At 42.6% G+C, this 22,783-nt stretch overlaps 1 protein-coding gene across 2 annotated transcripts in view; it reads left to right on the plus strand.

Annotated features, from left to right (window-relative positions):
• SLX4IP (SLX4 interacting protein) overlaps positions 1-22,783 on the plus strand; it is a 78,859-nt gene that overhangs the window by 48,248 nt on the left and 7,828 nt on the right. Inside the window, exons 4-5 of one of the 2 annotated variants that reach the window (XM_033142861.1) lie at positions 7,195-7,272; positions 10,212-10,279. In XM_033142861.1, the coding sequence (XP_032998752.1) occupies positions 7,195-7,272; positions 10,212-10,279 (146 nt within the window). The remainder of the gene's footprint in view (positions 1-7,194; positions 7,273-10,211; positions 10,280-22,783) is intronic. The other variant, XM_033142862.1, reaches the window with a different exon arrangement.

Below are 22,783 nucleotides of genomic sequence, written 5' to 3' on the forward strand. Positions count from 1 at the left end.
CACAAGTCTCAATGGGATTTCTCAAGCGTTTGACCTGCTCTGGAATTTTTTACTGGAAGCAGCAGGCAAACTTTAAATGAAAGCTCTTTTCTGTAGCTTCGAGCTTCCCTGTTGAAATATTGAGCGGAGAAAGATAATTAAGGGATTAGATGTCATTAAACGCCCCGAAAATGCAGAGAGCTGGGTATGCTATTAGGGATGCTAAATATTTATGTGCCTACATAGGCTAACAAATGTTACGCTCTTAAAAGAAATTAGCCAGATTAGACAATCAAACCTTTTAGCGCTCTTGCGAACTTCTGGTTCAACCAATTATCTCGTCTACTGTGTGTCACATTTTTTTTAAAATATATAAATACTTTTGATTTCAATGTATTTTTTTCCGAATGTGTGAGGTTTTCAGTCCCTGCAGCAAAGGAAAATGGCCTGTCTCAAAATATAACTGAGAAGCAAAGAACAGAGTATTTCTAATCCAAAATTATTGGGCGGTAAAGGGGGGGGGATACAGAGGTTTTGGAACAGAGCATGAAAAGGCACCTCAAACAATGGGAGCGACACGTACAGAAATGTTTTGGATCACTGTAGGCCTCCTTAAGGCCTGTCTTGTGGTTTTGAGGAAGGCTTTGCTGAATTCAGTCGCAGAGCTCTTCAGGTGCCAGTTTTTGCTGGGAAGGGCACACATGCCAATCTCTTCCGGATAACTCAGCAGCAAAAAAGGGCATTTTCCCAGGCTCCCCAGGTGAACGGTCTTTAATAGCCGTGGGAGACAGCTTTATGCTGCTCTACCCTGTGCTGCCGATTCTTGCTGGCAGCCTCGTCGAGGAGGCTGCAGGTGACCTAGCAAGTTCAGGGACTTGCAAAGCAAACCAAGGAGGCTGAAATATCACTTCCTTCAAAATGCTATAATTAGGGCAAAACAACACTACTTGCGTCACCAAGCTTAGTCCAGCATGCTGTGGTTTCTACGGTTAACTCGAAAATCTCCACCCCCACCCCCCTAATTTTTATTAAATTTTCAGCCCTGGAGAAAACCATGGGGCTGTCCGGGCTCCATGCAATTGGAGAGGGCGCTTCAGAGCCAGACAGTCGATAGCCTTGGTTAACTCCGCATTCCAGCGGGCCACCAGGGAATCAGCTAAAACGCCATCAACATGGAATAAAACTGTTGGAGATTAATTCCCCGTGTCTGCAGTCAAGGGGTTCTTATCTGTCACATGACGGTATGTGTTTTCATTCCACAAAGTGGGAAGTGACGAAGACAGGATGTTTGTGTTACTGTGTTCCGTGAAATAGGACTATTGTCCTTTGTTCTTTCTCTTTGCTATCTGATGCTGGAGAGAGAGGGAGCCATGTTGCAGTGCTCGCGTGTGTTTATATGTAAATAAAGTAGATTAGCCAAAATGCTGAGTTGCTGAGTTCTGTTATGCAACTGTGCACACACTGCGGATCCGTAAGTGTGCTAATGCTTTTTGGCATTAGTCTCTGTGATGTTCGGGCTGAAGAAAGCTTTTGAAGCTCCCAAACGATCACTCAGGAGGGAGGGAACATGCCAGTCGGGCATGTGTCTCTGCCAGGGTCCTACTCATGTGTAGGAAATCCTAACAAAAACATCCCCTACTACTCTCTGGAAACCATTTGGATCCATTAAGTGGCGGGGGTGGACCATCCAAATTGGTCCCACTTCCCTGCAGGGGGGAAGCATAGCTTGTTAGGGATGGCCTGTCGGGCCAAACTGGGACTTATTTCCAACTGCTAATATAAGCATTTGTGGTAGGCCAGAGCCCTCACGGGCAGCTGCCTGAGATGATCAGCTGACTGGGTAGAGGGCCATTTCCTGCATCCAGTGGCCCCTAAAAGGTTATTCCACAATAAGTGATTCGTCTTCGAGGAGCCACAAGAATTTTGGTTGTGGCGGCTGCCGCGGGCTAACCTGGCTAGCCCTCAGGAATTTCTTCTTTTTTCCGAAATGAAAATGTTGCTGCCACCTAAATAGAAACAGCTATTTAAAAAAAAAATGTTGGCGCTGTCAGTTTGCATTTAGGGCCTTTTGCATTCAACACACTGAAGACACAGGATGCTGCTGTCGATCAGCTCCTCTAATTTTTCTAATCTCTAACCACAGGGGTGTGAACAGAGTGACGAAGGTCTTTGTCTGTAGTTGTCATATCAAAGGCACTTTTCCAAGTGAAATTGGTATCATTTGAATGAGTTCCAACTCCCAGCGGAAACAATTTTTTCCTCCTCGTAGATCATACCACGCTTTTTCTCTCATGCCTACATGCCGCGATGAAGAACTAGGCTTTAGGGGAAACTTTGAATTTTTGTGGAGGTGTTTAAGCCTCCTAAAATAATGTCAGGATCCAGTCTTGGCTTATTGGCTCTCATCCATTACGTTGCTGCTTCCAGGCACAGATTCATGACATGCGCACTGCCTCCCCTGACTCAAATGTTACAGAGAAATAGAGCTGGGTGTCATCCACATACTGATGACATTTTGCTCCAACTCTCCTTATAGCCGTTCTCAGCAGTTGCATATAAATGTTAAATTGCATTGGCAACAGGATAGGGCCCTTCAGCGGTCCAGTTGCCAGGGAGCCAGCCCATGCTATTTTCTGGAATCATCTCTGCATGTAAATTCCACCCCCCTTAAGTTTCAATGCCATTTTTCCTTAATATTTTGACTTCCCATCTTTACTCCCATGATGTTTCTGTTCAAATCTTTTATCTACTGCCTTAAATGTTATGCGGTAGTCTATTCAAAAAGGGCCTTGCCTCCGATCTGGCTAGTTATAGACCAGTTAGTTTGCTACCTGTAATTAGCAAATTATATGCAAAGCATCTTTACAGTAAGCTTGTTGATTGGATAACTGATGAAGCTGTTTTTGCCGAAGAGCAAACCAGGTTTAGACAAGGCAGATCCACTAGAGACCATTGATTTGTACCAGCCCATTTTATAGATAATTATGTTAAGAAACGGGGTGGTGTGCTGTACGCAGCTTTCATTGATTTGAAAGCTGCATTTGATTCCATCTCTCAAGTAAGACTGTGGGATAAGTTGGACTCTTCAAGTATAGATAAAAGATTATTGTTCTTGATTAAAATGTCTGTATAAAAACACTGGAGGAGTCTCTTGAGAGTCCCATGGACTGCAAGAAGCTCAAACTTATCCATCCTTAAGGAAATCAGCCCTGAATGCTCACTGGAAGGACAGATCCTGAAGCTGAGGCTCCAATACCTTGGCCACCTCGTGAGAAGAGAAGACTCCCTGGAAAAGACCCTTATTTTGGGAAAGATGGAGGGCACAAGGAGAAGGGGATGACAGAGGGCGAGATGGTTAGACAGTGTCCTCGAAGCTACCAACATGAGTTTGACCAAACTGCGGGAGGCAGTGGAAGACAGGAGTGCCTGGCATGCTCTGGTCCATGAGGTCATGAAGAGTCGGACACGACTAAACGACTAAACAACAACTACAGCATAAAAACACTGTGCTGAAAGTGTGTTGCTCTACAAATGGGCAGCTCACAGAATCCGTACCAGCCACAAAGGGAGTTAATCAAGGTTGTATCCTAGCTCCTGCATCGTTTAATTTATATATGACATTCATCCTACATTGCATTTCTTTATCATTCTCATTCCTTTGCTTATATTTCAAGTCCCTGCCTGGAATTTCATCTGATCATAGTATTTTCTCAGATAGCCTGAAAAACGTTTCAGTCATTCTCCCCGCCCCCACTTCAACAAGCATTTCGTCTTTGATTTCTGTTGGAAGCCGCCCAGAGTGGCTGGGGAAATCCAGCCAGATGGGCGGGGTACAAATAATAAATATTATTATTATTATTATTATTGGGGTCTCTTTAATTTTTGCTGCTGAGTTTCGCCATGTCCACATAGTCCAATAGTTTTAAAGTACGCTCCTGTTTGGTTGGAACTTTCTCTTTCCATTTCTTCACATGTAAAACTGAACTACTACAATACAAAACATCTGATCCCTAATCCTTTGAAATGGTGCAGGGGGGTACTGTGAGCAATGGTATCCAAAGCTGCTGAGACATCCGGCCAGATTAACACATAGCTGTCAACTTTTCCCTTTTCTTGCGAGGAATCCTATTCAGAATAAGGGAATTTCCCTTTAAAAAAAAGGAAAAGTTGACAGCTGTGGATTAACAGGCTCTCACCCGCCCATCTCTCTCCTGGACCAGGTCATCAGCACAACAAATGGCTGATTTGTCCCCCAAACCTGACCTCCCCAGACAAAGGTGACTTTTGGAGCCAATGTATTTGTGAGGTCACACACAGGGCGGCAGTAAAACACCGCTCCGCAGCAACAGGTAAATATGAGTCAGTGTGTCATGGAGCTAAACACTAGAGATCCATGGGATATCTTTAATTACTACTTGTCCCTAATAGCAGGTAAATCATGAATTAAGATGGCTCCATGCAGGTAAACTGCTAATTATTGCATTTTAAAGAGTAGTGTGGAAAGACATAAAGTGCCTTCTCTCATCCATGTGGTTTGGGCAAGTCTTTAAATAAATGCAACGGTTTGCATGTAAGGTAAAGGACCGCTGGACAGTTAAGTCCAGTCATAGATGACTGGGGCTCCGGCGCTCATCTCGCTTTCAGGCCGAGGGAGCTGGTGTTTGTCCGCAAAGACAGCTTTCCAGGTCATGTGGCCAGCATGACTGAACTGCTTCTGGCTCAACAAAACACTGTGACGGAAACCGGAGCGCATGGGAATGCCGTTTACCTTCCCACCACAGTGGTACCTATTTATCTACTTGCACTGGCGTGCTTTTGAACTGCTAGGTTGGCAGGAGCTGGGACAGAGCAACGGGAGCTCACCCCGTCGCGGGGATTCGAACCGCCGACCTTCTGATCAGCAAGCCCAAGAGGCTCAGTGGTTTAGGCCACAGCGCCACCCGCATCCAACAACTGGCATTTAGATGCAATGCTGCTTCCTACTGCGGATGCCGAGCCGAGCCATCATGGCTAGTAGCCACCAGTCCTGTCCCTTGTGAAGTTGTCTGTTCCTCTTTTAAATCCATCAAAGTCACTGGCCATTGCAGCCTCCTGTCGAAGGGATTTCCCTAGTTTAACTATGCGCTGCATGAAGAAGTACTGCTGCACAGTGAGAAAACCACTAGCACATTGCTCCTTCCCCTGTTCCTGCTGGGCTTCCAGGAGCTAAGCCATAGTTTACACACACACACACACACACCCCAAAAAAGCCATGAGGGATAAGCCGCAAACAAACTTTAGTTACAGCTTGTAGTTTGTTTAGAGAAGCATTTCTCAATTTAGGTTCCCAGCTGTTGTTGACTACAACTCCCATCATCCCTAGTAAGGAGGACCCGTGGTCAGGGATTATGGGAGTTGTAGTCCAACAACAGCCAGGGCCCCAAGTTTGAGGAACACTATTTTAGAGGATGACAAGCCACAAGACCAGGTTCAGATATAATGCCAAGGCTTGACTCCTAGTATATAGCACAGGAAGGGAAGGAGCAAAGCAACCACTATTTTCAGCGGTTATTTTCTTATTGCATTTACTGGAGATAAACTAGGAGATTTGGAATGACCTTGTAAGGAAGGTAGATTTAGAGGTGTGGGGAGATGAAACAACAGGGCAGATAGATAGTCAAAGCCTGGGGAAAATATGAGAGAAACATAAGTTGAAAATGTTGTCCATAAGAATAAAAGAAAATTACTATAAATTAATGGTATTTAACACTAGTCAGATTAAATCAAATAAACAATGGATATTTGGTGTTATGTTGGAGGGGATGCCAGGAAACCGGGAATTATGTTCACATGTGGTGGGGGTGTAAATACAGTATATACATTTTTTCTGGCAAAGGGTGTTTAAGGAGATAACAGAAATTACTGGGTTAAAGCTGACTGAAAGTCCAGAGGTAGCATTATTGTCAATTTATGATGGGGTGGAAGGTACACAGCTTTGAAGGACTGGCTCACAAATTTATTGACAGCTGCACAAATTATTATAGCTAAGGAAGTGGAAGGGGCAAGCAGAATATAAAATGGAAGAGTGGTATAAAGAGGTGTGGGATATAGCTATTGGTGGTAAATTAACATGTGCCATTAAGGTAAGACGGGGGATATGCAGGAGAAACGATGTGGAGGAGATATGGAGGGTGTTTGTAGAATTTGTGCTGTTAAAACGGAAAGGGGTCAAACCATCGCAAGAGGTGTTGAAATTTTGGGACGTTGGATAGTTGCAATGGAATGGTCTCAGTGGCAGGATGTACATTTTATTGTTATTTGTGTATGATTATTACTTTGTCAAAATAAATATTTTTTGGGGGGAATAAGGAAGGTAGATTTATAGTAAGTATCATACTGTACTTATTTTTCAATAGTTGAAAAATATGAATAGTGTAATACTATAAAGCCCATTCATGCAGCATTTACTATGTATCATTCACCTTGTTCAGATTAAACTGTTTGCAAAAGGGAATGCAACTTATAGCTGGTTCTTGAGCATTTGCTGCAACAATTGCATCTACAGTCAAACCTCGTTTTCCGTCTGCCTCCGCTTCGGCAAACATCTGCGTCAAACCCGGAAGAGGTTACTTCTGGGTTCGCTGCTCGCACATGCGCAGAAGCACTAAATCGCGCCGCGCGCAGACGTGGTACTTTGATGTGCATAATTTTCAGCTTGCGGATGGGCCTCCGGAACGGATCCCGTCCACAAAACGAGGTTTGACTGTACTTTGCAAACAAACATTTGAGCCTCCCCATTCATCTGAGACCAGAGAGAAAAAATTCTCAATGGGGGAAATATAATAGTATTGAGAAGTGCCTATCCCTTTGTCCAAGCCATCCTTAGATGCCGCAAGGGACATTGCAGTTTGAGGAAAGAAGCAGATGGATTCACTGCTTTTTGGCCTACTGTAAAGCCATACAGCAAAACATACATTTTCTTTTTGTTTTCAATTCAGGCTTGTTTGGTAGCTAGGATTAAGTTGCAGTTTCACCACCCTTGGTCTACTTTGTGGATTCCTGTTCTCTTGAATTTTGTAGAGGCATATTCTGATAACTTGTGCTACTTCTGTGAAAGCAGCATGGATCAGTAAGCCTGTCCTGGTGATTTGTGCTTATATTGTGATGGCCATTGGCTATAAACAAATAAACAAAATCTATTGATGGCTGTTCTCATTTTTGTTTTTTATGTTGCAGCTGGCGACTTTCACATTTCAGCCTACTTTGTCAAAAGATGGACGAATCTTCGATGCATTACGGGTCGGCAGCATAGCGGTAAGCTGTTTGTTTAACACTTTGGAGAAAGCGAGTGATGGCAAGAGAGGTTTATTTCCAGAATGGCCAGACTAGCAAATGTATTATGAGGCAGCTGTTTGTGTTGGTTAAAAGAATGGATTACACTGGAGAATGCAGGCATCCTGAACTTAGAAGGCCATGTTTTCAAATTCGGCTGGCATGCATGTCTTTGGTATGGGAAGGCAATTAAAGTTTTATGAACCATATTCCTAGGAAAAATCTGTATAGAGTTTGGGAGAAATATAAAAAATCTGCTGGAAAGGAAAACACCTTTATGGCTATCTCCTATCAAGGCTATTACTATTAAGAGAGTTAATATGCATAGACAGTGGGCGACGTACAGGGAATTGCTTTACTTTATTGGGGGGGGGGACCCAAACTGAAATCAATGGAAAATGTAAGGAGCCATATTACGGATTGGTTACAATATCAGTTACATGAAATGTTTAAATTAGTTAGAAAAAAAATGGTTTTTTTGGAGCAAAGCTCACAATTTGAAAAAGAACTTCTACGAAAGAGAATGTCCCCAGTCTCAGTGGTGTTCTGGAACAGGGGGGAAAATGTGGGATGGAATTATTCCTTCCACTGCCCTCTCCCTTTCGCCTGCTTGAACTAGTGATGCTTTCTCTGGTTGTGTTGACCATGTCAGGGTGTATACATGCGGCACACACATACATACCCCCACACACAATTGAGTTTCACACAATCCCATGTTTATGTGTGGGGTGGAAGGAAGATGCTACCAAACCGCAGCAGCAAGTGCATAAGCCATTTTTTCGTGTGAAAAGAATGGAGACAACACATCGCAGCTGCCGGAAGCACAACAGCAAGCACTGATGTGCCGATGATCCATTTCAGCCGCACCCTGAAACACAGTCTTTCTTTCAGCCGTTAGGGAAGCCCGTCTGCTGAATCAGGGCCAATATTTGTGTTAGGATCTGGCTGTCGTTCTGTCGTTCTTTGCTGCTAACTAACTTATTAATCTTTTTAAAGTTTGCTTTTAACTTGGGCCACACACCACATTTCTGTGAGGACAAGACTCAGCGTTTTCTTCCCCGAGTCTCCGGATTGTGAATCAGTGGAGTTTGCTCTGTGAGTCAGGCCTATTGTCAAAGGGTGGTACAAGTCCATGCAAGGAAGGGCTGTTGCCCAGCCTGCTCCTAGAAAAGCGATTCTAGGTGATGTCATTGGACCTGGTCTCTCTTCATGTTTCCCCAAGCCAAGGAGCAATAGGAGGATATGACATCAAATCTTACGCTGCCAGAAATAACATCACTCTCGGAACTTTTAAGAGTTAGGCTGAAATCCCTTCTTGAATCATGTTCATCTTTAAATTAATGCTACATTTTTTAAAACACTAGATGTTTACTCTCATAGCAGAGCTTAGGATTTTTTTTAAATAAATGCATCAGTCTAGTTCTTCACTTTGGGGGCATGGGGAGGGGTAAGAATTCAATTAAGTTTCAGCACCATCTTTCCTTAACATTTTGACTTCCCATCCTTACTTCCATGATGTTTCTGTTCAAATCCTTTATCTACTGCCTTAAATGTAATCCTGTTTTTTCCTATAACATACATCCTACATGACGTTCCTTTATGATTCTCATCCTTTTGCTTTTATCTCAAGTCCTGCCTGCAATTTCATTTGACTATAGCATTTTCTCAGATAGTACGAAAAGATAGTAGTTCCACTCTTCCACAGGCATTTCGTCTTTTGGGTCCCTTATTTTTGCAATCAATTTCACCATCCCCACATAGCTTACCATATTTTTCGCTCCATAGGGCGCACCAGACCATAGGGCGCACCTCGTTTTTAGAGGAGGAAACAAGGGGAAAAATATATTTTTTTTTTCCTCCTCTAAAAGGCCTGTTTTTTGAGGATCAGCTAAAAGTTTTGCAGCTTTTTTGCAAAGGGAGAAAAGCAAAACTCCTTTTGCAAAGGGGAAAAAGCAAAGAGGAAAAGCCCCATTTTTATGGGGTTCAACTCACATTTCTGCAGCTTCTGAAGGAAAGGGAGCCTTTTTCTACAGTTTCCAGACAGATAATCTAATCAGCCAGTCACATGTAGCTGGGGAAACAAACAACCTCCCTCTGCAGCACATTCAACAATGGAGGGCGGGGCTGAAAGGGAGCCGGGACTCTTATCTCTCTCCCAATCTCTTGCTGATCAGCTGCTGAGCGGGGTCCTTTCAACACCCCTTTTTCTCTTTGTAAAATAAAAAGCACTATCTGCTTTTGGCCCCTGGGCAATTCGGCTCCAGGGACCACCATTCGTTCCATAAGACGCACAGATATTTCCCCTTAATTTTTAGGAGGAAAAAAGTGTGTCTTATGGAGCGAAAAATATGGTAATTGTTTTAAAGTCCACTCCCCTATTGATGAAACTCTTCTTTCTATTTCTGTGCATACAAAATTCTGTGCATACAAAAGTTATATTTTTTAGCAAAAAGAAAAGAAAACCTAATTCGGAGTTTTCCCCCTCCTTTCTTTTTTGCTTCTGTGCTGCATGATGATTAGATCTTTAAATCCCAATAAAACATATTCCCAAAAAGAAAAAGAAAAAAGAAATGATTGGGCAAGATGCAAAGAAATAGAAGTGTAATATTTTATTTTCTGTCCTCTGTGTGTGGCAAAACCTTGTGGTTTGGGGGTTTTTTGTTGTTGTTTTTTTCCCAATTCTAGCGATCGACTTCAGCATAATTTCCACGACGCTTACGCAGTTTGGGTGCTCTTGTCTGTCAAGAGGAGTAAGCAATGCCATTAGCATAGATGCCAGTTGAAAAAAAGTGCTGCGTGTTTAAAAACTTAACAGATGAAGCGGCTTAGAGAGGGGCTTCTAAGCTTGTTGGTATGTGTGTGTTTGAGGGGGTGTGTGTGCAAAGATACACACAACATCCCTGTGCTTCCTTCTTTTGCAGAGTTGCGAGTGTTTCCTGACCGATTTGTGGTTTGTGTCACAAGACTTGACTCCAATCCACCTCCTCAGGTCAGTAAGAGTGTGGCACCGGGACGTACTGAAGAGCATTAAGAAATAGCACATTTTGCCATGTGCTGGTTAGAAACGTGGGTGGCTTTTTTATATTGGCCTTTGCCATTCACAGATTCTTGGCACGTGCTCGAGAACGGAAAATGTTACAAAAAATACTTAGGCCGAGTAGTTTAGAACTTGGAGTCAAGAAAATGTTCTCTGGGATCACAAGCTACACACCCAACCAAGCAGGGGAAAGGATGAGAACTTCTGGGAAGCGGACCATTTCTGCAAAGCGGGGTCGTTCCTTAGGGTGCAGAATAAAGCAACTTTACAAGCTTATTTTTTAATTATAACCTTGTTTTTTATATTTAAAAAATTAAAATTAAATGCTTTAATTTTGAGGGCTTCTGCAATCCATACCAAGCAGCTAGGGATGCTTGCAGAATTAATTATTTGCCATGTTCCAATATAACGTCCAGAGCAAAATAGAGTCGTCCATTGGATTTCACACTTCTTCAAATTTTGTAACGCTCAAAAAAATGTGGATAAGAATGCATGGTTTACAGGGGGCAGGGTTAGACGTTCATACATTGTGAAAAATACGTATTTAAATGCTATTTTTGCGTTAAAAAACAACAGCCCGCTGATGAATGGGGGAATGGATGATCACAGGTGAAACTGGTAGTGACTTTTTGACCCATCCATCCCCAACTTTAGCTGGAGTTAACATCCGTTTAGTAATTAGAAGTACGTTTTGTGATTCTGAAAAAAACAACCCTCAAAGTTATATGTTCAGGTTTTGGTTTTTTGTCGGGATGCCGACTGTCACACTGTTGAAGACAGATAACAGCAACCAGTCAATTTTTTAATGAATTGGGCAATGAACTTTGTAACTTGGCTTTTCGCTTGGTTCTTGGCACTACTGGCAGGCAGCAAAGCCTGGCAAGAGAGAAATTAAAAGTGCTTCTGGGACTAGTTTTGTTTTGTTGTAACGCTCAACATCATAAGGCGTTTCAGAATGGAATTATTATTTTTTCTGGGTGTGTTTAAAAAAATAACCATTCTTTGTGAGCCATGTCCAAATCAAACAGAGGGGGAGTTGATTTAACACTATTTTTTTAGGTTGGCTGACCCAAAATGAGTGTGTGCAGGTTTCACCACTTCTGACCACTGTAGGAAGCATCAGTAGGAAGCCTTGGATTCAGAGGGCAATTTCACACTTGGACCTTTCCAACACATCTTTCATGGGAGCACAGCGGAAAGGAATTTGTCATATGGGATGCATGTATGCTCAACCATTTTGCAGTTGCCTCCTTATTTCAACTTCCAACTTCCATTCATTCATTCATTCATTCAGTGATTCTAAAGCCGGTGAGAATCTGCCTTAGTTTTGCACATTTCATTGTTGGACGGTCTGCAAATGAAACGATTTTTGCACGTAACATCATTGGACAGTCTGCTGATGAAATACCGGTAAATTTTGTGCCGTGATTTGGAGCAGCCGGACACTGATGTCTTCTTGGCTGTGATTGAACAAATATATAGACAGCTGTTGGAGGTTCTTTCAGAAGTCATTTTTGTCTGTTGTCATTTAGGATGCTTTTTAAGAGAAAGACACACACACACACACACACACACACGGAAAGAGCATAGTACAGCTTTCATTAAAAAAGTATGGGTCAGTTGGAAGGTCTTTTGAACTACCAACTATGGTGGATAGACCTCTTCCTGCCCCACCAGATTTTTTGGATACCGCTGCTCCCAGCTTCTTAGGTGGTCTTTTATACATTGTTTAGACTGCTTTAGAATGTCTTGTGTAGGAGAAAGGTTTGATTATACGTTTGTGTACATCTGAACCACGTCTGCTCTTCTATTCTTAAATACATGGCTTTAAAAAATAATATTTCTCCGTTGATAGCGCATTATGCAGCTGATGGTGGCAAGATTCATATTAAACTGTCATCTTGCAGAATATAGATGGTGCCTCCTGTTCTTGAATATATTTTTTGCTAGGGTGGCTGGGGCAACCCAGCCAGATGGGCAGGCTATAAATAATAAAATTGCTATTATTTAAAAACCAGGTGAAGCTAGCTTGATCTTGGGGGGGGAAAGTGAAAGCCTAAAGACATCTTTATGCCAGTACAAAATAAAATAAAAAATTCCTTCCAGTAGCACCTTTGTTGTTCAGTCGTGTCTGACTCTTCGTGACGCCATGGACCAGGGCACGCCAGGCACGCCTATCCTTCACTGCCTCCCGCAGTTTGGCCAAACTCATGTTAGTAGCTTCGAGAACACTGTCCAACCATCTCATTCTCTGTCGTCCCCTTCTCCTTGTGCCCTCCATCTTTCCCAACATCAGGGTCTTTTCCACGGAGTCTTCTCTTCTCATGAGGTGGCCAAAGTACTGGAGCCTCAACTTCAGGATCTGTCCTTCTAGTGAGCACTCAGGGGCAATTTCCTTGAGAATGGATAGGTTTGATCTTCTTGCAGTCCATGGGACTCTCAAGAGTCTCCTCCAGCACCATAATTCAAAAGCATCAATTCTTCGGCGATCAGCCTTCTTGATGGTCCAGCTCTCACTTCCATACATTACTACTGGGAAAACCATAGCTTTAACTATACGGACCTTTATCGGCAAGGCGATGTCTTTGCTTTTTAAAATGCTGTCTAGGTTTGTCATTGCTTTTCTCCCACCTTAGAGACCAACACCTTAGAGACCAACTAAGTTTGTTCTTGGTATGAGCTTTCATGTGCATGCACAGGTATCTGAAGAAGTGTGCATGCTCACGAAAGCTCATACCAAGAACAAACTTAGTTGGTCTCTAAGGTGCTACTGGAAGGAATTTTTTATTTTATTTTGTTTTGACTATGGCAGACCAACACGGCTACCTACCTGTAACTTTATGCCAGTGTTTCCCATCTGATGCGAACATCAAACACTGACTGAAAGCATGGCAGATGAATGGCGATGTGTTATCAGAAACAAGCATCGCCTTTTTAAAGGATACGGTTCCTTACTGCAACACCTTTAATGCAGCTTTTACATTTTCCCAGTATGGAGGCATATTTGTTTTTGATTGTCGCTTGGCAGATGCTGAGCATCTGCTTGAAACAGAGAGCTGTTGGTTCTTAGTGATCCTGAGCTTGCGCCTGCATGTATTCTGAGCTGACTCCTCTATTCAGGGCAGATTTGGGACCAGTATATCCATTCAGCTACCATACATCAAAGGACAAAGCTTTTTCTTGGACTGCACCACTTCAGGCTGCAGGGAAGAAGGACATTGACAAGCTGGAACGTGTGCAGATGAGGGAGACCATGGGTCTGCAAACTAAACATTTTGAGGAATGGTTGAAGGAGCTGGTTATGTTTAGCCTGGGAAAGAGACTGAGAAGAGATGTGAGAGCCATCTTCAAGTATCTCAAGGGCTGTCACATGGAAGAGGGAACAAGCTCTTGAGAGCCAGTGTGGTGTAGTGGTTAAGAGCGGTGGACTCGTAATCTGGGGAACCGGGTTCGCGTCTCCGCTCCTCCACATGCAGCTGCTGGGTGACCTTGGGCTAGTCACACTTCTTTGAAGTCTCTCAGCCCCACTCACCTCACCGAGTGTTTGTTGAGGGGGAGGAAGGGAAAGGAGAATGTTAGCTGCTTTGAGACTCCTTCGGGTAGTGATAAAGCAGGATATCAAATCCAAACTACTACTACTACTACTACTACTACTACTCTTCTTCTTCTTCTTCTTCTTCTTCTTCTTTGGTGGAAAGGGCTCAAACCAATGGCTTCAAATGAACAAGAAAATACATTCTGACTAAACATCAAGGAATAAATTTCTGACAGTAAGAGTTGTTCAAAGGTGGAACAGGCTTCCTTCGGGGGGTTGTGGGCTCTCCTTTCTTGGAGGATCTTAAGCCAAGTTTGGATGACCATCTGTCATGGATGCTTTAACTGAGATTCCTGCATTAAGTGACCTCCGGGGTCCCTTCCAACTGTACAATTCTATGATTCTGTGATTCTAGGGCTACTCCCCCACCCCTTTTCAAGAACCTAAGCAAAGACCTACACATTCAAAAGTAGTTGGATAGGAGAAAGTTTTGAGATGACTTTCAGACATTCCGCCCCCTGCCATTGTTCAGGAAGCTTTATCATAAGCAATTGTTCAAACAAGGTATAAAGGTAAAGGACCGCTGGATGGTAAAGTCCGTTCAAAGGCGATTATGGGGTTGCAGCGCTCATCTCGCTTTCAGGTCAAGGGAGCTGGCGTTTGTCCACAGACAGCTTTCTGGGTCATGTCACCAGCATGACTAAACCGCTTCTGGCGCAACGGGACACCGTGACGGAAGCCAGAGCGCATGGAAACGCCGTTTACCTTCCCACCGCAGCGGTACCTATTTGTCTACTTGCACTGGTGTGCTTTCAAACTGCTAGGTTGGCAGGAGCTGGGACAGAGCAATGGGATCTCAGTCTGTTGTGGGGATTTGAACAGCCAACCTTCTGATCAGCAAGGCCAAGAGGCTCAGTGGTTTAGACCACAGCGCCACTTGCATCCCAATTGTTCAAACCAGCACCTTCCTCACTTGTAGCCTAAAATGGTATGGTCTGGGGAAAGCTTTATTCCTCCATCCAGCTGAATGAATAAACTGGCTCTCGAGAAAGCTAAAAAGTGGAAATGGGGCATGCCTATAAAAGGAGTTGGTATAAAGTTGTGAAAGATGGCAAATATTTTGAAATAGCTGTGCACAGAACATAGCTGAGAGGCCCCTAGGGCTAAGCAGTAAATATTTCCAGCTTTTCTGAGAGATCTGTATTTGTACAGTGTTGAAATAATGGAGATATTTGGGAAGACGGGGAAGTCTGAATGAAACAAAGCTACTTTGAGGGCACACCCAGACTTAGGTTAGGAAAGAACTTCTAAGAGAGCAATGATACATTTTCACTGTCCATAACCATGATTAATGGTTGTCAAGTACCTTAAACAGGAAGAATTATCCAACAGATACATTCTGATGTCGCTTTTTACGGGTGGGACACCAGAAAGGGAAGTGTCTTTTAGCGTAGACCGATTTACAAAGATAAGCCGTAGATTTTGCAATATATATAATATATATATATATATCACCAAGTCCCTTGGTTGTTTTTCAAAGATGCCAAGGTAGTACAGAGTGAAAAGCAATCCTCACAAAATCAGAATTCTGCCTTAGTTTTCCACATTTCATTGTTGGGTGGTCTGCAGATGAAACGATTTTTGCACGTAACAGACGTAACAGTCTGCTGATGAAATAATTGATTTGGAGCGGCCAGACACTGATGTGTGGGGATAGCCAACTGCTGGGACGACCAGTAATTCCTGGAGTTCCTGCTCCCACTGGCCGTGAAAGGGTCCGCTGGTTATGAACCTGAAGGTCGTGAGATTGTTGTTGGAGTTCTGAAGGTTTCTGAAGGTTCCGGAGGTTTCCGGATAGGAAAGATAGGCAAAGCTAAAGAAGCGGCCAAAACTAAGAAGGCCAAATAAACTTTTGAAATAAAATGAAATAAAGACTAAGAGACTCCAGTCAATGGTGAAGAAGTGCTCCACTGCTCTGTGCGGCTTGGTTTCTCTTTCGGTTTCTCTCTGGCTTGTCTCGCACTGAGGTTCTTTCTTAGCTTGTCTCGCGCACTCTCCACACCACTACAAAGAGCAGGGGCTATTTATTAGGAAGTTAAACATCGTCATAACATTGACAATAACCAATCACAACGTTGTCTCTATGTGAGTTTCTGGGCGGGAAACTCTTAACTGACCGTTAACAAGGCTTGTCTTGGCGTGCTTTGCCCCAAGCGCGGAGGGATCCTGGAAGCAAACCTTCTGCCGGATCCTCTGCCCTCCATGCGATGCGCGGAGGGTTACCTTAAAGCAAACAGGTGCAGGAGCACCTTAAAAACGTATTCCCACACTGATGTCTTCTTGGCTGTGAACGAATAAATATATAGACAGCTGTTTGAGGTTCTTTCAGAAGTCATTTTTGTCTGTTGTCATTTAAGATGCTTTTTAAGAGAAAGACACACACACACACACACACACACACACACACGGAAAGAGCATATGACCACCCAACAATGAAATGTGCAAAACTAAGGCAGATACTCACCGGCTGTAGAATCACTGAATTCTGTCACTTCAAGCTAAGAGCTTGTAAGTTTACGTCAGCCGTCATGCTTTTATTTCCTAAAGTCTTTTCGTTGTCCCTCTTCTACCCCGTGTCTTGGAAAATTTGATGCCTATTTTGCTTTCTAAATATTTGATTACATTTTATTGCCTATTGAAAATAATGTTTTATACCTTGCTGAATTGCTAACTGTCCAGAAGGACATTCCTTCCTTCTGTTTGCAACTGCGCAAAATGTACATAAGCTTACTTGGAGTGATTTTATACAATGAGATAGAAGCGGGGGGGGGGGGGTGAGCTGGTGAGGAGCTTGTTGTACTAGAACAAAAATAAAATCATGAAAATTTGCCTTACGCCTATTGGCTTCTAACTTTTTGGAAATTGGTGCCATGATTTTTGAAGCTTTGCTGGGAGAACACATCTTAGCAGACCTGCTTCCTTTCCAACAGTGGGTAGCTGAATCTAAGCCAGAAGAAAAATAAACAAAGGGGAAGGACATTGAAGTAGGGGCAAGGTTCATTTTCTTCAATTAAATATGCATTTATACCAAAGTACTGATAAAAACCCTATTCACCTTTGCATTCTAGTTATGCATTAATACAGTGTGCTGATTTGTTTTTGATTTCCCTGTCAATAAAAACTGAGCTCGCCTCTTGAACAACAATTTCTTTTTCCTTTTTAAATTTATTTGTGGGTTTTTTTTCCCAATTACAGTTTTATAATCACATATCCAACATACAACATAAAGACAAGATTACATAAACTCTCCTGGACTCCCCTCCTCCCCTTTGTGGGTCTTATTATTAATCATTTCCTCTTGCATATTTTATAATAATCCACATCTTTTACATCTCCATTATATCCAAAATTCACCATTAAACTATAAGTGTTATTCCCACCCTGCTAACAATTTTAACTATTTACTGTGGTTTTTAAGATAAATTATATTTTTAAAAATCCCCATTCTTTATTAAATTTTTGGTCTTTCTTCCCGATTTCTGATTCTTCCGGTCATTTTTGCCATTTCGGCATAATCCATCAACTTAATCTGCCATTCTTCTCTGGTCAGGACTTTATATTCTTTCCATCTCTGGGCAGACAAACAATTTTCAACCTGGCATCTGTTGCAATCTTCTTCTGAAAGGAAGCAGCCAGGATGATGACCACATGATTATTGGCTGGGATGAAAGTGTGAGAGAGGGCGAGTTGATACTGTCAGATGAGCCTCCCTAATCCAACTATAAATGGCAAGACCAAGGTCAAAATGACCTTAACAGATTAGACAACTGGGCCAAAGCAAACAAGATGAATTTTAACAAGGAGAAATGTAAAGTACTACACTTGGGCAAAAAAAAAATGAAAGGCACAGATACAGGATGGGTGACACCTGGCTTGAGAGCAGTACATGTGAAAAGGATCTAGGAGTCTTGGTAGACCACAAACTTGACATGAGTCAACAGTGTGATGCAGCAGCTAAAAAAGCCAATGCAATTCTGGGCTGCATCAATAGGAGAATAGTGTCTAGATCAAGGGAAGTAATAGTACCACTATATTCTGCTCTGGTCAGACCTCACCTGGAATACTGTGTCCAGTTCTGGGCACCACAGTTCAAGAAGGATACTGACAAGCTGGAACGTGTCCAGAAGAGGGCAATCAAAATGGTCAAAGGCCTGGAAACAATGCCTTATGAGGAATGGCTTAGGGAGCTGGGTATGTTTAGCCTGGAGAAGAGAAGGTTAAGGGGTGATCTGATAGCCATGTTCAAGTATATAAAAGGATGTCATATAGAGGAGGGAGAAAGGTTGTTTTCTGCTGCTCCAGAGAAGCGGACATGGAGCAATGGATTCAAACTACAAGAAAGAAGATTCCACCTAAACATTAGGAAGAACTTCCTGACAGTGAGAGCTGTTCGACAGTGGAATTTGCTACCAAGGAGTGTGGTGGAGTTTCCTCCTTTGGAGGTCTTTAAGCAGAGGCTTGACAGCCATCTGTCAGGAATGCTTTGATGGTGTTTCCTGCTTGGCAGGGGGTTGGACTGGATGGCCCTTGTGGTTTCTTCCAACTCTATGATTCTATGATTCTAAGGATAAGTGCTATTGGCCTTTGAAGTCATCAACAGTTATTGTCCATGCTGCCATAATTAGATCAGCAAACAGCCACTTCTATTGCTCTTTTGGAATTTACCCTTTGTAAAAATAAGGATATTTATTTCCAGCAACCGTTTGGGATATTAGGGATATTTGCAAAGGTGAGTTGGCAGAAAGTGTGCTCCGTGGAAGGGAGAATGAGCCAGAGGGATGCTTAATGCAGCCTTCGGCAACCAGGTGCCCTCCACCTGTTTTGCACTGGGGCTCCCAAGGCTGGCTGGAGCTGATGGGAATTGCAGCCCAAAACATCTGGAGGGCACCATGTTGGCAAAGCCTGCCTTAGTCCCCCACCAGTTCTCCCTCTTCCTTCCCAAATGGGCACATTCTACTTTTGCAGCTCACTCAAGGGAATAAGGGGTGGGGGAAGGTTGGGACTTGCAAGTGGGGGGGGGGGAATCGGAAAGAAGAGGAATAAATTGTTTTCATTGTTGTGTGTGTGTATGTTGTTCAGTCATTCAGTTGTGTCCGACTCTTCGTGACCCCATGGACCAGAGCATGCCAGGCATGCCTATCCTTCACTGCCTCCCGCAGTTTGGCCAAACTCATGCTAGTCGCTTCGAGAACACTGTCCAACCATCTCGTCCTCTGTCATCCCCTTCTCCTTGTGCCCTCCATCTTTCCCAACATCAGGGTCTTTTCCAGGGAGTCTTCGCTTCTCATGAGGTGGCCAAAGTACTGGAGCCTCAACTTCAGGATCTGTCCTTCTAGTGAGCACTCAGGGCTGATTTCTTTAAGGATGGATAAGTTTGATCTCTTTGCAGTCCATGGGACTCTCAAGAGTCTCCTCCAGCACCATAATTCAAAAGCATCAATTCTTCGGCGATCAGCCTTCTTAATAATATATATTAACACATTTCTCTCCCTCTGTCAGCTCTCCCCTACTAATGCCCTGCTGCTGTGTATAGTTCATCTGGGTGTTCCTTTATTTTGATATCCAACAAAACTTTGATACAGTCGTACCTTGGTTAACGAACGACTTGCGAGTCGAATGTTTTGGGTCCCGAACGCCACATACCCGGAAATGAGTGTTCTGGTTTGCAAACATTCTTTTTTTGATTGCCTGCAAGAGCTTCAATTTGGCTTCCAAGGTACTTCTGTATTTGGAAACCCATGATCGTTTTCCCCTGTAGTATTATTTTTTTTTTACATTTCCACTTTCTTTCTTCTTCTTGAAATATTTTATTGATTTGCTATTGATTTCCTCCTGTGTTTCTTTCAGCCAAATGATAAAATAGGCTTTCAAGATTCCCGAGTCAGAAATGCAAAAGCTTCGTCTTCACTCCTCCATAACCGTAGTCTTCGCACGCTTGCTTTAAAGTAGGAAAATAGAGATGGTAACAGCATTGTTATAGCGTTAAAACAACCAGAAAGAAGTGAAACTCCAAAGACCGTCTTGGCTTCAGTTTCCTTTGCATGTTATTAAGCGAATGTTGTCTTGACTATAAAACCACTGACCTTTCCACGCCTTTGTGTTATCGCTGAACAATAGATCCATTCTCTGCAAATATTCTCTGAATCCACCGTCTATAGTCACGTGACACGGTGTGCAATCGGAAGCAATGCATGCCTCAATTAACATCTTAGCCTTGGAGTAACAGTATTGAGAAGAGAAGACTCCCTAGAAAAGACCCTGATGTTGGGAAAGATGGAGGGCACAAGGAGAAGCGGACGACAGAGGATGAGATGGTTGGACAGTGTTCTCGAATCTACTAACATGAGTTTGGCCAAACTGCGGGAGGCAGTGAAGGATAGGCGTGCCTGGCGTGCTCTGGTCCATGGGGTCACGAAGAGTCGGACACGACTGAACGACTGAACAACAACAACAACAACAGTATTAAGCATTTGTCTTTAAGCATATAAATGCACTACAGTGGTACCTTGGGTTAAGAACTTAATTCGTTCTGGAGGTCCGTTCTTAAGCTGAAACTGTTCTTAACCTGAGGTACCACTTTAGCTAATGGGGCCTCCTGCTGCCGCCGTGCGATTTCTGTTCTCATCCTGAATCAAAGTTCTTAACCTGAGGTACTATTAGCGGAGTCTGTAACCTGAAGCGTCTGTAACCTGAAGCATCTGTAACCCAAGGTACCACTGTAGCTATTTGCATGTGGCCACCAATTCTCTTTTGTAAGGCAGTGCAAGAAATGCTCTGTATTCCACAGTAAAAAATCCAGTCAGGTAAACTAGTACCTAGCTGTCGAACCAGCTTGTTTTTGGCAAACAGTGGGAACTTTCTTTTGTTTTTTAGTACCCCTGCACATTTTTTAAAAAAAAAATAATGCACCTGAGGGAGTTTAAGAGAACCATGCCATTGTACTCCTCACCTCCTCTCCTCCTCTCCCTTTCCTTTAAAATATGGCTGATGTACATTCCAGTACCCAGAGGTGAAGAGTTTAGTTCCAAAGGAAGTCAGCCGAAACTGAGAAGTCCTCAGAGAAGCAATGTGCAAAGTAGTCAGGGAGCCAGCCCCTTCCTTTCCCCTCAAGCGTTATAAAGAGGGCACCACCTTGGCTATCCCTCAGGTGAGTGCAAGGCACGAGAATTGACAAGGGCCTTTCCCAGGTCTTGAGAATAATAATTTTCAGTTTCCTTGTGAATTCCTTCTTGGAAGGTGGAGTATTTGTGCTAGAACTCAAAATGGTGCAATCTTGGGGAAGCAGGAGTCAGCAGTAGGGGGGAAGAACAACAAAATGAGTCTTGGCATCTTGAAGGCACCTTGACTATGGCGTAAGCTTTTGACAGAGAGAATTCTCCACTTCCTCAAGATGCATTAGCAGGAAACTAGGAGGGATCCATTTAGTTGATGTAGATTACAAATGGTTGGTTGCTCTCATTTCTATGATTCCCACCCCCCAAACACATTATTTTATTTATGTTTTTCAGTTTTATACATTTCAGTAATTTTACAATCATCTTAACATTTCAAAACTCTACTTCCTTCCCCCTCTTTCTGGGTTGTTGTTGTTGTTGTTAGTATTATTATTATTTTCTGCATATCCCAAATAACTCAATTTACTCATTTATTCATCTACTTTAAATATATACTCATATAAAACGGCAGGTTATTACAACAGCCCTGCCAATTTTCTTATCTGTTTACAGTTTATTTGTAAATATTCAATAAACCGTTCTTTTATTTAAAAGTTTGTGATCTTGCTTTCTTATTTTTTCTGGCAAGTTTCGCCATTTCTGCATATTCCATAAGTTTTTGTATCCATTCTTCTTTCGCTGGGACTTCTGCTTCTTTCCATTTTGGGGCAAGTAACGTTCTTGCCGCTGAAGTCCCATACATACATACATGAATAAATTTCTATACAGTTTGGGTAGTTCTGTCCCTATGATTTTTTCTGTGAATTTCTCAAAGCCTTCGAAGCTGGTGGCCACCCCCACATCTTGTGGCAGTGAATTCCATAAGTTAATTCTGTCCTGTGTGGAGAGGTCCTTCCTTTTGTCTGTCTTGAATATTCTGCCAGTCAGTTTTAGCAGGTTTCCCCAAACTCTAGTAGTATGGGTGGTGATTTCAGACCTGCCAAGTGTCCCTGTTTTCCAGGTACCATCTTGGATTTACAGAAGCCATCCGGGAATGTCCTGCATTTCCTTAGGATGTCCATATTTTCATTGGATAAATGTTGAAGCCAAGTAGATAACTATACAACCTTTAGAAGACATCTGAAGACAGCCTTGTATAGGGACGTTTTTAATGTTTTATTATGTTTTTGTATATACCCAGAGTGGCTGGGGCAACGCAGTTAGATGGGCGGGGTATAATAATAATAATAATAATAATAATAATAATAATAATAATAATAATGGAATAGGATGTCCTTATTTTCATTGGGGAAATGACTTTTCTGTGAAAAATGTGCCTGAGTTCCGTTGAATATTTGGCCATCCTTTTCTGCATCCCCTTTTCGCTCTCATGGCAACACTTTATTATTATTATTATTATTATTATTATTATTATTATTATTATTAAATTTTCTGTTTTACAATTTAAAATACCCATTTAGTGTCTAACCTCTGCAGTCATTCTTTCTGCCTGTGATGTTTTTCTTTATTTTACTGACTTAAAAGAATTTGGGATTCCCGGACAGGATGAGAACAGATTTAATCTTCCCTTTTTCATTCACAAGCTTTGGCATTCCTACAGGAAATAAACAACAGCATTCTCAAAACAGGCTCCTCATCCCTCCTTGCCTGGCAGTCCCCCTTCCTGCAACTCATTAACTAATTATT

This window comes from Lacerta agilis, chromosome 3 (assembly GCF_009819535.1).
Source record: "Lacerta agilis isolate rLacAgi1 chromosome 3, rLacAgi1.pri, whole genome shotgun sequence".
NCBI classification, from domain to species: Eukaryota; Metazoa; Chordata; class Lepidosauria; order Squamata; family Lacertidae; genus Lacerta; species Lacerta agilis.